The sequence below is a fragment of the Acartia tonsa genome, chromosome 13 (assembly GCF_053477335.1).
Source record: "Acartia tonsa isolate MP-2025a chromosome 13, ASM5347733v1, whole genome shotgun sequence".
Lineage (NCBI taxonomy): Eukaryota > Metazoa > Arthropoda > Copepoda > Calanoida > Acartiidae > Acartia > Acartia tonsa.
Window position 1 is genome coordinate 14700951 of NC_137272.1, and position 15624 is coordinate 14716574.

The 15624-nt window shown below is 34.0% G+C and overlaps 1 protein-coding gene across 1 annotated transcript; it reads right to left on the reverse strand.

Moving 5' to 3' along the window:
* Positions 1 to 1162: 1162 nt before the first annotated feature.
* LOC145304065 (RNA-binding protein 39-like) lies at positions 1163 to 13273 on the reverse strand. The gene is made up of 11 exons (XM_080145826.1): positions 12640 to 13273; positions 11897 to 11983; positions 11409 to 11471; positions 7915 to 8220; positions 7513 to 7624; positions 6951 to 7078; positions 4267 to 4384; positions 3769 to 3838; positions 3206 to 3393; positions 2358 to 2658; positions 1163 to 1915 (listed from the first exon to the last, which is right to left on the reverse strand). The coding sequence occupies exons 1-11, from the start codon at positions 12726 to 12728 to the stop codon at positions 1764 to 1766; spliced, it is 1614 nt and encodes a 537-aa protein (XP_080001952.1). The 5' UTR covers positions 12729 to 13273; the 3' UTR covers positions 1163 to 1763.
* Between the last annotated feature and the right edge of the window lie 2351 nt (positions 13274 to 15624).

Here is a 15624-nt window from a genome sequence, read left to right on the forward strand (position 1 = left end):
GGATTTTTCAAAAAAAATTTAGAGAGCCTCACTAATTTTAGTGAGGCAGTCAGCCAAAAAGTTTTTTAAGAATCCACCTATATTGTTACTAAAAGTTACGCAAGAAATTAAGAAATCGAGTTGAAGGTGATTTTAAATCAATGTCTATTGTCTATGATATGTCTTGCTATTTTAATTAGTTATTCTGTCTTAACAGATGGTTTGATAACTACTAAAATTTCTATAAATTGCAATTCTTCGCCCCTTGCCTCTAGTGGAGGGCAAAAGAAGCCAGAAAAATAGCATAAAACCAATCGGACAATATTTAAGCTACCCTAAAATGTACCATTTCATTTGTTTGGACCAGCAGCTTCTTCAGATTTATACAAAAACTTAGCTATTTTATAGAATAGGTTAATATCTTGAAAAATGCAAACTAAATTAACACGCAGGGGTGTATATTCTACATGGGATCCCCGGCTCAGGGGGGGGGGGGGAATAAAAAATTAGTGGTTGGAGGGGAAAAAAATATAAAAATTAAGAAAACTGAACACATTTTTTCCATCCCCCCCCCCCTCCTTGGTAAAAAAAAACTAAAAGAATGTGTGGTAGGAGGGATAAAATAAACAAAATATAGAGTTCTTTAAATATTTTTCCATTTTCCCCCCTACTTGGTGAGAAAAAACTAGGGGGGGGGGGGGGGAATAAAGAAATTTGTAGCCGGGGAAAAAAATAAATCTTGTGCAGAATATACACCCCTGTTAACACGTAAAAACATTAGCATGAGGGAGGGTCATGTTGTAGGATGTCAATTTCCCCTTAAACTTGAAATATAACAGCCTTGCCGCCTTTACGTTGTTAGTAATTTTAGCGAGGTTATTCTAAAATGGTATTCACAATAATACTTTTGTAATGTATGCATTTTTTTTTAGTCTGAAACGATAACTTTCATAAGCTCAAAGGCCAAAGTAACTTTTCAGGGGTGTATATTCTCCACAAATTCATTTTTTTCACTAGCAGCAAAAATATTTCCTCTCCACTCCCTAGTTTTTCAGGGGAAAAAAAGTTTTTAGTACTCTTATTTTTCATTCCTTAAACAGAAATCCCGTGCAGAATATACACCCCTGTAACTTTTAAAAAACACCAAAACTGTAAAAAAAAAATATTTGATAGAAAAAAAAAATTGAAAAATTAAAGGAACATGTATTATTATATGATAACTAATATTTATACAACAAATAAAAACACAAAAATAATTTTTAAGTAAATTTTAATCTTTATGTGAAATATTTTATAGACAATGTGTGATAATAGGACAATTTTTGACTTGAGTTTATCTGCTTCAAGTAAAATCTTAAAAATTCCTTTGCTAAAAAACTAGTATTTGATTAAAAGCATAGAAACCAAAGTAAAAAATTGTTACCTTACCTTTTATGTGATCTTAATTTACATTGATTGATTTAATTATTTTAAAATATACATTTCAACTGAAGAATTTGACTTTTTACAGAAGTTTTACGGAAGATTTATAAAAATTAAAATTATCAATGAAAAAATATGTTTTTTAAGCTTTAATAAGATTTTCATCATTTAAGCCGTTTTTTTTGTTAAGTCACCATTTAAATTTAATTTTAAACTCAGTTACACATAATCAGAAATGCCACTTATAAACAAATATTAAAAATACTCAAAAAGTATGAAAAAAAGAAGAAAAACAAAAAAAATCGTCAAACGCCAAATTAGAGCCATTTTGAACATTGGCGAAACAAATTTTGAATATTGGTTTAACGGCCCATAGAGTCGGGAAATAGGTTATGATAATTGACGACGGGCACATATGCCGCTGTGATCACTTTGCCGGCAAACCAGCGGCCGTGAAGAGCGTTGACAGCGGCCACGGCCGTCGGGACTGTTGGACACTTAACATACACGTTGCCCTGCAATCATTTTGGATACTTCAATTATAATTCAAATAAGAAATTAAGATTATATGTAATTTAGCTGGATTAGAGTTAATTAACAAGATTGAAAAAAACTCTATCCCCCCCCCCCCCCTCCACCCAACCTATTCAGATTTATACCACCCCCAAAATGAAAAGCTTAGACGTCCTTGAATGTCTGCAAGTTTCGGATGTAATCTTTTCAGACTTTTTTTATGGCATTTTAAAATCCCCGTTTTAATACAGTAATAAGGTATAACCAACAAGCGAAATAAATATAAAATAATATTTGGGGGGCAGAAGCAAAGGTTGTCAATTTTACTTTGTGTTGACCCCAACGATAGGTGAAAAACACGTATAGGTTCCGTGATTTTGTTTCCCGAATTAATGTCGTCGTTGGTATAAGCTGGTGCTTAAATATTTAAGTATCCAAACTTTCCTGTGTGCTAGCTTTATCCACATAAATATGTGACACTCCTCCGTGTTTATTACACTCCTCAATCACATCCTCCCGGATCTCGGCATCCCAGTTCGGCTCCGACTCATTCTGCGGGTCGAACATGTTGGACAGCATGAAGCACTGGGTGGCGATGGGCGGCAGGTTGGCCGAGTTGTTGCTGGCGGCCGCGGCGGCGGCCATTTGCTGCTGCGCCTGTTGCTGGTGGTGCATCTGGGCCACCGCCATCACACTTGAGTTGCTGCCGGCCATGTTAAGCGCGTTGGCTGCCTGCTCTGGGACCTAAAATAAAAATATATTAGTTATTTCTCAAGCAGGGGTGCAAAAAATTTCATTTATTTACAACCACCCCTTCCCCTATTTTTTTTTTCACAAGGAGGGAGAAGAAATTGGAAAAAAATTAGTACCTTTTCTATGTATTTTATTCATACCCACATAGTTTTAGAGTTTTTTTTTACTAATTAGGTAGGTAAGGGAAAATCGAATAATATTATGTTTAATACCAATCCCCCCCCCCCTCACTTTATTTTTGAAATAAATTAAAGATAATTAGGGAGGGGCTAGTTTTGAATGACTAATGCAATTGGCAATATTCTTGATAATAGTTTTATGTGTTATTTTCATTACCACACGATTTTTCGCTTTGTTAAGCAGTTTTTCAAGGAAAATCTTAGCGATAGGTCAAATGATGATGATTATTAATATTATTAGTAAGTGGCTAGTAATGCAAAACTCTCCTATAGGACTGGGACACACACATTCTAGACATTCTGTTACTTTTAAATTAAGATTAGCATGAAAAGATTTAAGTCAACACAAAAATATTTACCTTGAGACCAGTGCCTTCAGCCAGCTTGGCCATGAGGGCCAGCCTGCCCGTAGCTCCCAAATCATAGCCGGCACGGTCATCGTCCCCGTCCATGGGGCCGCCAATGCCCATTGGTACGCCGGATTCGGTCACGTGACCGACCTTCATCGCCCGTCCGGCCAGCTCGAAACCGTTCAGATGTTCGATCGCCTATTTGTTGCAAATGTGGTCATTTTAAGAACTTAAAGCCTACGAAAAAGTTAGGTATTGATTGGGAAGAGGTTTGATTATTGAGCTAGTAATCAATGAATTAAAGACACTTAAAATACGAGAGAAAACATGGTAAAACAACAGAAAAAATAGTAAAATATTGGTAAAGAGCCAAAATTAAGATAAGATATTTATTCAATTTGAACCTCTTGAAGTAAATATATAATATATATTAATAGCCTTTAATTATTTGATTACGAAATCACCACAGTTATTCCCATAGCCCTTTTTAAAATAAGTTTAATATACATAAAAATTATTATTTTTTTAAAACTTAAAAGATATATTTGAATATTTTAAAATTTCCACACTTTCCTTTTTAGCATCCTCAGCTTCATAATAGATAATATATCCATAACCTTTGCTTCTTCCAGTGTCATTGTCCTGACATTACAGCGGTTACAAACATGCACCGAAGGAGGGAGGGGATATTAGACTGTAAATACTAGTAATAGTACCCACAGTTTTATATATTTTATTTATTTGGTACTTTTACTGAATTGCTAATGTTTGATTACCTAATTACATTTCTAGTATAAGTAGAGAACAAACCTTTCCACCGTTATTTTTCAAAAAAAAAAAAAGCTATGTGACTTCGCCTTTTAATGGCATTATATCTCTTACATAATTTTTCTAGTTGTTTTTCCACCCAAGGAGGGGAAAAATGGAAAATATCTTGTCAGTACTCTTTATTTTTTTAATTCCCCCCTTCACATATTTTGTACACCCTCCCCCCCTTTTTTAGCCGTTGATCCCCCCACCTGCAGAATATAACCCCCCCCCCCCCTGACTTTTATGTTTGTAACCCTTGCCTTAACAAGTTGAATAGTCTGTATGCGTCCAAAAGGTTCAAAAATTCCTCTCAACATGTCTTCAGTGATATTGACATGCAAGGAACCAATGTAAAGCTTCAGAGGACCTTTCTCTGGTCTATTATTAAATATACACATTCAATTTTTAATTTTATTTAATAAGATTTTCTAAGTTAAGTGTGTCATAAGGTACCTATGTACTCTTAAATACATAGTTATTTTAGATTGTACAAGTACAGCTGCGACCGCTGAAATTTAATTTTTGATATTTCTAATATAAAAGGAGGATGTGCTTAAGGACCATTTGGGCAGGGGGGGGGGGGGGTTTACTCGAGAACCCTTAGAGCTAGAGGGAGCTAATTTTGGATTTAAGCTTCTATGGGGCCAAAGTTACTTTTAAAATTATCGTCGACCCCCCACCCCCCCCCAAAAAATTTTTTTTTGGGGGGGGTAAAAATTTTTTTTATTGCATTTCTCGCCGAATTAGGCAATTTGGAATCATTCTCGTTTACAAGCTCCTGCCGTCCGCCGCCGTTTTCCGCCGCCACCAAAAAAGAAATTTTTTATTGCATTTCTCGCCGAATTAGGCAATTTGGAATCATTTGAGACCATGTTATTTTTCAAAAATTTTTCCCCTAACATGCAACCCTGCGGGGGGGACTTAGTCATTTTTTTCAAATTCTTGTTTATGAAGGTATATCTTAAATACAGTATGCTACTCTCTTAGTTTTAGAGATAATTGGATGAAATCTTTTTGATTGTGTCACTAATTACTTCAAGTTTTGGTATCTTTAAAAAAAAACGGAAAAAATGAAATCTTTTTGATTGTGTCACTTATTACCCCAAGTTTTGGTATCTTTAAAAAAAAACGACGGCGGGACCGCTGCTCCCGCCGTCGTTTTCCGTTTTGAAAAAAATAACATGGTCTCAAATGATTCCAAATTGCCCAATTCGTTTATGAAGGTATATCTTAAATACAGTATGCTACTCTCTTAGTTTTAGAGATAATTGGATGAAATCTTTTGGGCTGGATTTCTCGCCGAATTAGGCAATTTGGAATCATTTGAGACCATGTTATTTTTTTCAAAAATTTTTCCCCTAACAAGCAACCCTGCGGGGGGGACATGGTCTCAAATGATTCCAATTTTTCAAATTCTTGTTTATGAAGGTATATCTTAAATACAGTATGCTACTCTCTTAGTTTTAGAGATAATTGGATGAAATCTTTTTGATTGTGTCACTAATTACTTCAAGTTTTGGTATCTTTAAAAAAAAAACGGCGGCGGGACCGCCGCTCCCGCCGTCCGCCACCAAAATTTTTTTTTTTATTGTATTTCTTGCCGAATTGGGCAATTTGGAATCATTTGAGACCATGTTATTTTTTTCAAAACGGAAAACGGCGGCGGACAACGGGAGCGGCGGTCCCACCGTCGTTTTTTTTGAAAGATACCAAAACTTGGGGTAATAAGAGACACAATCAAAAAGATTTCATCCAATTATCTTTAAAACTAAGAGAGTAGCATACTGTATTTAAGATATACCTTCATAAATGAGAATTTGAAAAAGTCCCCCCCGCAGGGTTGCATGTTAGGGGAAAAATTTTTGAAAAAATAACATGGTCTCAAATGATTCCAAATTGCCTAATTCGGCGAGAAATGCAATAAAAAATTTCTTTTTTGGTGGCGGCGGAAAACGGCGGCGGACGGCGGGAGCGGCGGTCCCGCCGCCGTTATTTTTAAAGATACCAAAACTTGGGGTAATTAGTGACACAATCAAAAAGATTTCATCCAATTATCTTTAAAACTAAGAGAGTAGCATACTGTATTTAAGATATACCTTCATAAACGAGAATTTGAAATAAATGACTAAGTCCCCCCGCAGGGTTGCTTGTAAGGCGAAAAATTTTTGAAAAAAATAACATGGTCTCAAATGATTCCAAATTGCCTAATTCGGCGAGAAATGAAATAAAAAAATTTTACCCTCCCCCCAAAAAAAAATTTTTTGGGGGGGGTGGGGGGTCGACGATAATTTTAAAAGTAACTTTGGCCCCATAGAAGCTTAAATCCAAAATTAGCTCCCTCTAGCTCTAAGGGTTCTCGAGTAAACCCCCCCCCCCCCCCTGCCCAAATGGTCCTTAAGCACATCCTCCTTTACCTAAATATAAAAATTTTCTTCTAGCTTCAAAAATAAGAAAATTACAGCCGTTTGAATATTTTAAGTAAAAAAGACCTAAAAACAAAGGTTGTTAACTATTCTCTATGGACGCCTGTGAGAGGTCAGGAAAATAGCATAAAACCATCGAGACATTAATATTGCTTCCCTGAAAAGTACAGCCAATTTGAATCAACATTTTCAGAGATATTTAGCTTCAGACGAACAAATATTATAGAATAAATTGTTTAGAACACGTGACAAATGTTGTCCGCGGAAATGTAAATACTAGAATAGTTATTTTTCGCATCGTATTATGAACAGCTTTCCGCGGATATAAAGTGTACATTTATATGACTAACACCAGTTTTAGCACGGGCAAAAAAATGGTTTTAATCTATAACTGTACATTTTTATATTCGTAGAAAACTGGATATAATATGCTAAATTTTATTTTTTTCGTATGAATGAGAACCGGTTTTAATCCACCGGATATTAATCGGTTTCGAATGAAAACGAGAATGTGTATTTTCCTGACGAGAGGATCTGAATAAGTCATGCCCACTCTGTTCTTCTCAGCCTGGCTGGGCTGGATTATTACTGGCACTCCCAGCAGCTTCTGGCCGGACAGACCCATGGCCAGGGGAACGGATTCAAGATCCTGATTTATTTATATTATTAGTGTTAAAGCTTTTTGTTGAGGCGCAGCTACTCTTTAATACGGATGTACGTACATTACCAGGGTGAGAGGACAATGGGCTGTTAATTACACTAATCCTCAATATTTTATAATAATGTTTTCTTATTTGTTGGCTTAACAACTTTGGTGACTTTAGTGATTTATATTGGTTGATTTATTAAGTTGAGTATTAAAACGTTTTTTTTTACTTTTTAAAAAACCCATCAGGAAAAAAGGAGGGGAGGTCGAATTTTGTCCCTCTCACCTTAAGTGCCCCTAAAGGCTTCCGGGGTCGTTGCCTTTAGTATTAAATAACAGACAAAAAAATCACATTTCCCCCATAGCGTTACAGAAGTCCTGACAAAGTGAATTATAGAGTAGCTTCACTACTAACACAAATAATATATATATCCTGCCTTGAATTCAACGTAGGCGATCCCCTTGAACCTCCTGGTCTTGTTACAGACAATCAGCTTGACGTCTCTCACCTTGCCAACACTCGACATAAAGTCTTCCAAGTCTCTAGCCCTGAAAATAAAAAAATCTAATAAAATTTCAAACAAATGCAAGAGGGTTAAGTAAGAGTGTTTCAAGCATTTAAATGAAAACAAGGACAATTAAGTCAAATATTGAAGAAGTTCTTAAAATCAAACCTAAATATACTGCTAAACAATGAGAGATTACTAGAAAGAAGAAAAGCCAAAAGGGAAATATGTTCCAATGAATCCAATTTGTGAATTACTGGCATATAGTTAAACATATAGAGCAGCTCCGCTACCAAAAACTTCTAGTATATTAGAATCATCAAGGTTTCTTACCTACACCGTTGGCTCAACTGCATACAGAACACTGTCCTCGCGTCTCTCTCCTCCGGCGTCAAGGGCGTGTCGGGCGACGAGCTGCGCACATTGCGAATATGGAACTCCGTGTTCACGTTGCCAGGATTGCGGATCGGCGAAATTGGTCCGCGGTCGCGCCCGCCGCCGCCGCCACGGCGGGGCGGAGATCCCAGTCTTGCCTCGACCCTGCGCTCGCGTGAACGGTCGCGGGAGCGAGAACGGCGGGACGAGCGCCGGTCGCCGCGGTCACGCGAACGGCTGCGCCGTGAGGATCGTCGGTCCTCCCTGAAATTAAACTATTAGATTCTTGCAATAAATATATAAAGTAGCATAGCTACTAGTATTAAATCAGTGTTTAACAAAGAACATTTTCAGATTAATACGAAGAAAACATAAGACAAGTTAACATACTCCGTGTAACATATAAGATAAAAATAAACAAAAGATACTTAGATAGAATATTATTAAATCAACGAAATTAAAGTAAATAGCTAGCTATCTCTGTCTGGCAATTGTAGTTATTAATTCTGGAGTAACCGAATATTTAGAACATGAAAAGATAAATATTCAGAGATAGTTCAGGAGCGAGATAATCAGATATTCATACAGATTAAGTTAAGATATACTACTATCTATCCATAAATACTTCAGCAAGTACATATCAACAGTGTTTGATAATAAAAGGTGGACAAGGGGATGGGGGGCGGATGAACCACTTTTTGCATCATTGTTGTACCCAACATTTAGGCAACTGCAATGCCAAATCTCAGTACTGTAACTCTTTTTTAAGTTGGGTTCCTCAATGTTTTATGTTTTAGGTATGATTATAAAAAGTAATACATACCTACAGAAAAAAAAATTTCATGGAAATTTTCATTTCCCATCAAAGGAAATTAAAAAAGCATAAGTTATTTAAATCCAATAGCACATACATTTATACAATTTTTACGTCATATACTTGTGTTTAATAATATTTAATAATTATTTTTTTAAAGCGAAGCTTCTATAAATTATTACCCAATCGTTAGTCCGTTCGTGAATCTGAAAATGTTATCTAAGATTGTTCATATTGAAATATTATAACAGTTCCTATTCTATCATACAAAGTAGGTAGTAAGATTTTTTTGTCTGTATTTAAAACTACTGAGCCAATTGAGTTCTACATTTTAGGGAAGCTTGACTTTGGTCCCCTGGTGGATTTAGACTTTTAACTTTTACTTTAAGTATTAGGAGGGTTTAGTCTATCTTCCCTATCCCTTACAATATAGATTCCCTTCACGCTAGAAACACAGAATTACGCACACTGACATTGAAACATTAATCATAAATAGTTTTAGATAGTTACCTAGTTAAAACTATATAAAGATAAAATATCCTTAATTCTGCGTTTGACCTTACGAAAACTTATTTTACAGAAAACAAATTATTTTATTAACTAAGATCAATTTTCTTGAAAGTACAAAGATAGAATTCTTTTTATAAAACAAAGATAATCAAACAGATGTGAATATAATATATATTAAAAGTGTAACTATATCCTGAAAAAAAAAGAACCTAAAGTATCATTCATTACCTTTGTATAATTGCTCAAAGGGTAAAGTGTAGACTTAAACCTATAACAAGAAACTATTACTACACTAGTATGGTTGCTAGGGGTCTTGTAAGTTGAAAACTAAAGCTTAAACAAAAACTTGAAAGAAATAAGTAGGGGCCTAATGTTTTTGTAACAACTGAAACATCAAAGGAAAATCAAATCTTGGCTTAAACCTAGATCTATCAACTATTTAACTATCTCATTAATAAACATTTGATCTGTGTATCATAAATAATAATAAAGTAACAGGATGTCTGTCGGTGTGTACCGAAGGATCTCGCTAACCGCTGAACCGATCGGGTTCTCCTTAACAGGGTAGCTTCTCATAGGTCCCGGGAAGATTTACATCTATTTTGGGGGAGGGTTTTAAAATTTGCGAAGAGACTTGAACGCAACCTAGACATATTTGAAATAAGGAAACATACATTTAAAGTGCTACTAGAGGCCTCTAGGAGCGTAGCCGCTATTCATAAATAATAGAATAATACTCATAAAATAAAATATTGATAATTTGATTTTTATTTAAGGTGCTTTTTAGCTTTTTTTTGGACATAGCAAGCCCACAAGATTACTAACTTTTCAAAATCCTAGGGACAAATGATTGCAAATCAAAGAGCCGATTGCCTTCACAATATAGAGTTTAACTTTCTTAACACCAAGATATAGATGTTTTCATGTCCCTCAGTGCCTTCCTCAAGACAAAGTAATAAACATATTTTTCACAATCTGATAATAATACAACTTCGCTTAATTTGAATTACTTTATTACTAGTACTTTATTACTAGTAGCTTCTTCCCAATCCTCAGGGAAAGGGCGTGGAAATTCAGAAAATGGCCTTAAAACGTCCAAAGACAATTATTGAGCTTCTTGAAAAGTGCAATCAATTCAATGAAACTAAGCGAAATTGTATTATTCTTGTAAAACAAGGATGACAATATTTTGAAGAATAAAAGAACACAACTTCTCTTTATAAATTCACGCGCTCTCTTGAGAGATACTCACTTTTGTGTAACCTAAACAATGATATCAGTTAGCTTTCATTAATAAATAATACACAAGGCTATGCTCATATGGTTGGGGTGTAGCCTTGATCTGAGAAACTCCACAATAAGTTAATAAAAATGTCCAGCAACAAATAATCTTTAAATTATGAGAATAACTTGATTGAACTATAATATCAAGTCGAGACTTTAAAAATAAATACGTATGAGACTTTATTTGTATTTCTCATAATTCACATTGGTTTGCTCTTTAATGGTAGAATATAATGGTTTTATTGTTTGTTTTTTCAATAAAGAATAAGAAGTAAGACGTAAAAAATCCACAATTCTTATATTTTTACATTAGACCTCTGGAAAACTGTAGTTATATTTGCAATATTCAATTAAAAACTACCCATATATTCTACTATTAGCAAAGATTATCGAATAGTGCCATTTTTAAAAGTGCTGGACATTAAATCAAGGATGGAATAACAAACCACTTCGATAGAATGAAATTACAACAAAAATGTAAAGAAGCAGAGATTTGAAGGGATATTTTCATACGAGTATTTCAGAGTTAAGCTACTTAGTGTGGTGACTATTCAAGAAAAAATCCGAGCTAGACTAAGTTTTTTTTTAAATCCAGCATTCTCATGTTTATGAAGATTATCCAATTTAATACAAGGATCTATGAAAATAATTTTGAAATTGTGTAAAGTTCTTTATATAGAAAAAAAATATGCTGATAATCTATTTTTCACCACTAAAAACAATTATTCTTTATGGAAACATCCATTTTATTAGGAATGTTAATTTGTATTTTAATAACCATAGCTATAGAGAGTAGAATGTTATCCCATCCAAGTTATAATTACTACAAGAAAGTTGTATCTACCTGTATGGAGATCTACGACTGCTCTTTCGATCGCCCCTGCTTCTACTGCGGCTTCTGCGTTTTCTAAAAAATATTCAAAAATATCAATTCAGTTTCTTTTAACTCGGTGATTAATTAATAATATGCATGGGGTGAATATGATCTACAATATCGGCAAATAAAAATATTATACAGGTCTTGGAAAATCAACCAATAGCGTGCGTTGGGAATATTAACACTTCCAAGTCGCTACAAAAGAGCAAAAAGCAATTTGCTAGCAGACGAAATGGTGCACAACAGATGTATCCAGGTAATTGTCTGATTATTCATATATTTCTTAAATTTATTGTTACATAAATAGGTAACATGCTAATTTACAATAAAATCCATTTTTAAAATTTTTGATGGCTTAAGTGTATTAGGTACCTATCATGTTAATTAAAACTATTTTTTCCAAACCAACCCATGAAAGACTGAATTTTTAGGATAAGGGTAAATTTAATTCTTACCTATCTCTAGATCTTGATCTCCTTCTGTCTCTGCTTCTTGACCGCTTACGATCTCTGTCACGGCTACGATCACGGTCACGACTTTTACTAAAAATAACTTTCATATATTTTTGCTTTAACTATTAGTATTCATAGAATTTAATTTACAATAATGTTAAAAACTAGCGTTGCGGAGCCGTTTGATTTTGGTGCGGCTCCGGCTCCGACCTAAAATCAAGAAAAACTCGACATATTTTTTTTCCCACGTCTATTTTTACTTTTGAAGGTTTTAAAAGTTTAATTTTTGACAAAAATGGACTTGAAAAACTTAAAAGGGGCATTTGCACATGACAAAACAGAGTTACCAAATTATAATTTATAAAAATCTTTTTATTTATCTAATCCAGAGCCGTTTTTTAACGAAAATTACGGCTCCAGCTCCGGCTCAATATGGCGGCTTCACGGCTCCCGACTCCGCAACACTGGTTAAAACAGTGACTAAAGAAAGCATCACCAAATACTAAATTTCAAGAATAAACCCTTTAATTGCAAGTTCTTTTCTAGAACGTTTTAAATGCATACATTTGGTAATGACAGTCAGTTTTTGGACAAAAATTTGCCCCCCTTAGAGTACTTTAAAACATTTTCTTTGTAAAACTAAAATTAACTGTGTAGGGTCGACTTCCCCCCAAACCACAACCTATTCACTCGATCAAGCGCCCCTAGTCGATCAAGCGCTCCGCTAGTCATAAAGAACATCATACCTGTCCCCATTTCTATCTCTATCCCCGCCATCGTCTTTTTTCTCGTATGGTGCCTCCAACAAAGCATCAATGTCCAGATCATCAGCCATTTTGTCGTTTAAACTGATTTTTTTTATTTTATTATTTCTGAAATATAATACGATATAAGCAAAGGATATGAAATTTTCCCAAAATGAAGAAACAAAAATAAATAAAAATGGAGCTAGATATATAGGTACTTTTTAAATCGGCCAATAAATACAGTGAGGCCAGAACTAGCTATATAGACCCATAAAAAATGGTTAGAAAATGTAAAAAATTTTGATGCGAGAAGCCACTGGGGGCGTGCCGCTAATAAATAATAGACAGTCACAAATATATTCTCTTACTTTAGATATCCAATTAAATAACGTATATAATTACGTGTACATATACAGAGTATAATAATAACAGTAAAAACGTTTTCTGTTTAAAACTACTAAAATCCCAACAATTATCAAATCAAATACATGAAATGTTACCAACAAAAACATTATTTTAATATAATTTTCAATATAAATTATAAAATTGTTATAAATATATCAATTTTAAATATTTATCACTGTAAAATTAAAATACAGCGGCCGCAAAGCAGCCATGTCTACGGCACGGACGGTAAACAGAGGATGCCGCGTTTTTGCGCATTTTCTAGTTTCATTGAAGGTCGTCTTTGTTGAAGTATGATAAGGATTTAAAAATAAAGTTTGTTCATAGATAAAAAAAATTCAGGGATCTAAAGGGATAAGACAGTGACCAAAACATTTCCCCAATGATCAAGCACAAGATTACCCCTTCTTTAAATTACAATAAGTTCAAAATAATAGAAAAATAGCCTAAAACCATTCCAAGGCATAAATCTAGAAATAAATAGTCTAAAACCATCCTGGAACCTAAGTTAAGCTATCTCATGAGAGAAATCATAGGTGAATTTTTAAAAACTTTTGCCCCACTAAAATCAGTGAAGCAAACTAAAGATTTAGAGGGAATAATTTTGCCTCACTAAAATTTTTGTGGGCAAAAGTTTTTTTTAATTAAGAATTCACCTCTTTTCTGTAGTAATTGAAATCTTCAGCTTCAGACAAAAAAAAAACTTATACTGCTTCAAATTATAGGATATAAACTTACATTCCCTTAATATGTCCTACATTTTTTTCCCCATCATTACATAATTACTGTTAATTACAATGAAAATATAATTGAACAAAGCTCGTTATTGCTGTTCTACTTTTGCACAATAATGTTCGTTTTAACTTAAGACTAGATTTAACCATAAATACATAGATTCTAGATGTATGGATGAAAACACAACAATGAAATTATCCTAAAATTTTGACATGCAAAAACAATATTTAGTATTGACTATGTGATAAGGATACTTATAGAGATGCTTTGCATATATAAATAGATTTTTTCATTTTTATAATTTTAGTATATTTTTCCAATATTCAAACTCTAAAATTATTAGGTACATTATTGATCATATATTGATATAAAAGTATGTTAAACTATACAAAAATCATATGCGAGCTAATTACTTTTTATAAGGAGGGTGTATAAACCCCCCTGCCCTGATCATTTTCTTGTAGGCATGTTCTGGGGATAATTTATTGGGGGGGGGGGGGCGGGGGGACAAATATCTACCGACATACCCCCCCCCCCCTCCCATAAGAATTATCCAAGGGGGGTTCAACCCCTCTTTAAAAATGTTGTCCTTTATCCTATTATATAAAGTAGTAAGCCGTTTTTGTTTGTCAAGAAGGATCTCGCTAACCGCTAAACCGATATTGTTCTCCTTAACAGTGAAGCTTCTTATAGGTCCTGGGAAGGTTTTAAACTATTTTTAGAAAGGGTGTCTTCACTCCCATCCCCCCCAAAAATATTTTTTTTACTCTTTTGATACTCAAATTTAAAATGGGATGAGGTCGACTTTCCCCCCTCCTACCTTAAGTGCCCCTAGAGGCTTCTAGGGGGCGTAGCCACTAGTATCCACATAAAGTGCTTAGAATTTAGAATTTGAAATCCCATTTTATCAATCAATGAATTGAAATTACATATTTTAAAACAAGGACAATTATGTTAATTAGTAGCAAGGCGCAGTTTATCAGAAAGATAAGTTAAAACAATATGTAAAGTTAAAATAAACCATTAACTAATGTACTTGTAATTTTAAATATAATAAAATAAAGAAAAAATTATTATAGCATCTTAATATTGCTAAACTAAATTACTGTGAATAGATGGATAACTTTTATATCATGGCTTAAAAGGCTGGTTACTGTAATTTTTCTTGTGTAATACAAAAAAGTATTTTTCTTTATTTGATTTGATTTGTTTGTAGAGTTTCCCATTTCTTGTTATTGAGTGCTTTGAAAGTTCCAAATAAGGATAGTTTTATCCTTTGAACCAGATATTATTTGTGTTTCATCAAACTGGAAACACCAAACCTCTTCTGTATGTTCCTTAAATGTATGGATACACACTGCGTCACTTGCTTTATTTGTATCCAGAGCTGCTTCAAGATCCCAGATTTTTATAGTTTTATCAGGAGAACCAGAAAATATTCTTGTGGCATCAAAACTGACACAGAAGATCCAATCATTATGACCATCTAGTTTTCTGAGGCACTGACCTGTCTCAATGTCCCAGATTCTTACAGTTTTATCATTACTTCCAGATACAACCAGATTATTCTTAAGTTGCAGACTACATACCCAGGATGTGTGCCCAGTCATTGTCTTCAGTAATACTAATGATTTAGTTGACCAAACTTGAATATCATGATTACATACATTTACTATATGTGCCTCATCAAAGTCAATACAATGTAGATATGTTTCACCTGAATGTAATACTTTGGTTAATGTAATATCTGTGAGACTTTTCATTCTCCATACAGATAATTTACCTTCAAAGGTGCCTGTAACTAATACACCTTTAAAGTTACATTTAAGACTAAACACTGCATTA

Bases quoted from the DNA above. Each gene is read 5' to 3' on its own strand.
- LOC145304065 (XM_080145826.1), bottom strand. From the start codon at position 12,728: ATGGCTGATGATCTGGACATTGATGCTTTGTTGGAGGCACCATACGAG. The intron at 8,221-11,408 runs GTAGATACAACT...GTTTAATTTCAG, and splicing joins AGTCGTAGATCTCCATACAG to GGAGGACCGACGATCCTCAC. The intron at 1,916-2,357 runs AAAGTTTGGATA...AATGATTGCAGG, and splicing joins GGATAAAGCTAGCACACAGG to GCAACGTGTATGTTAAGTGT.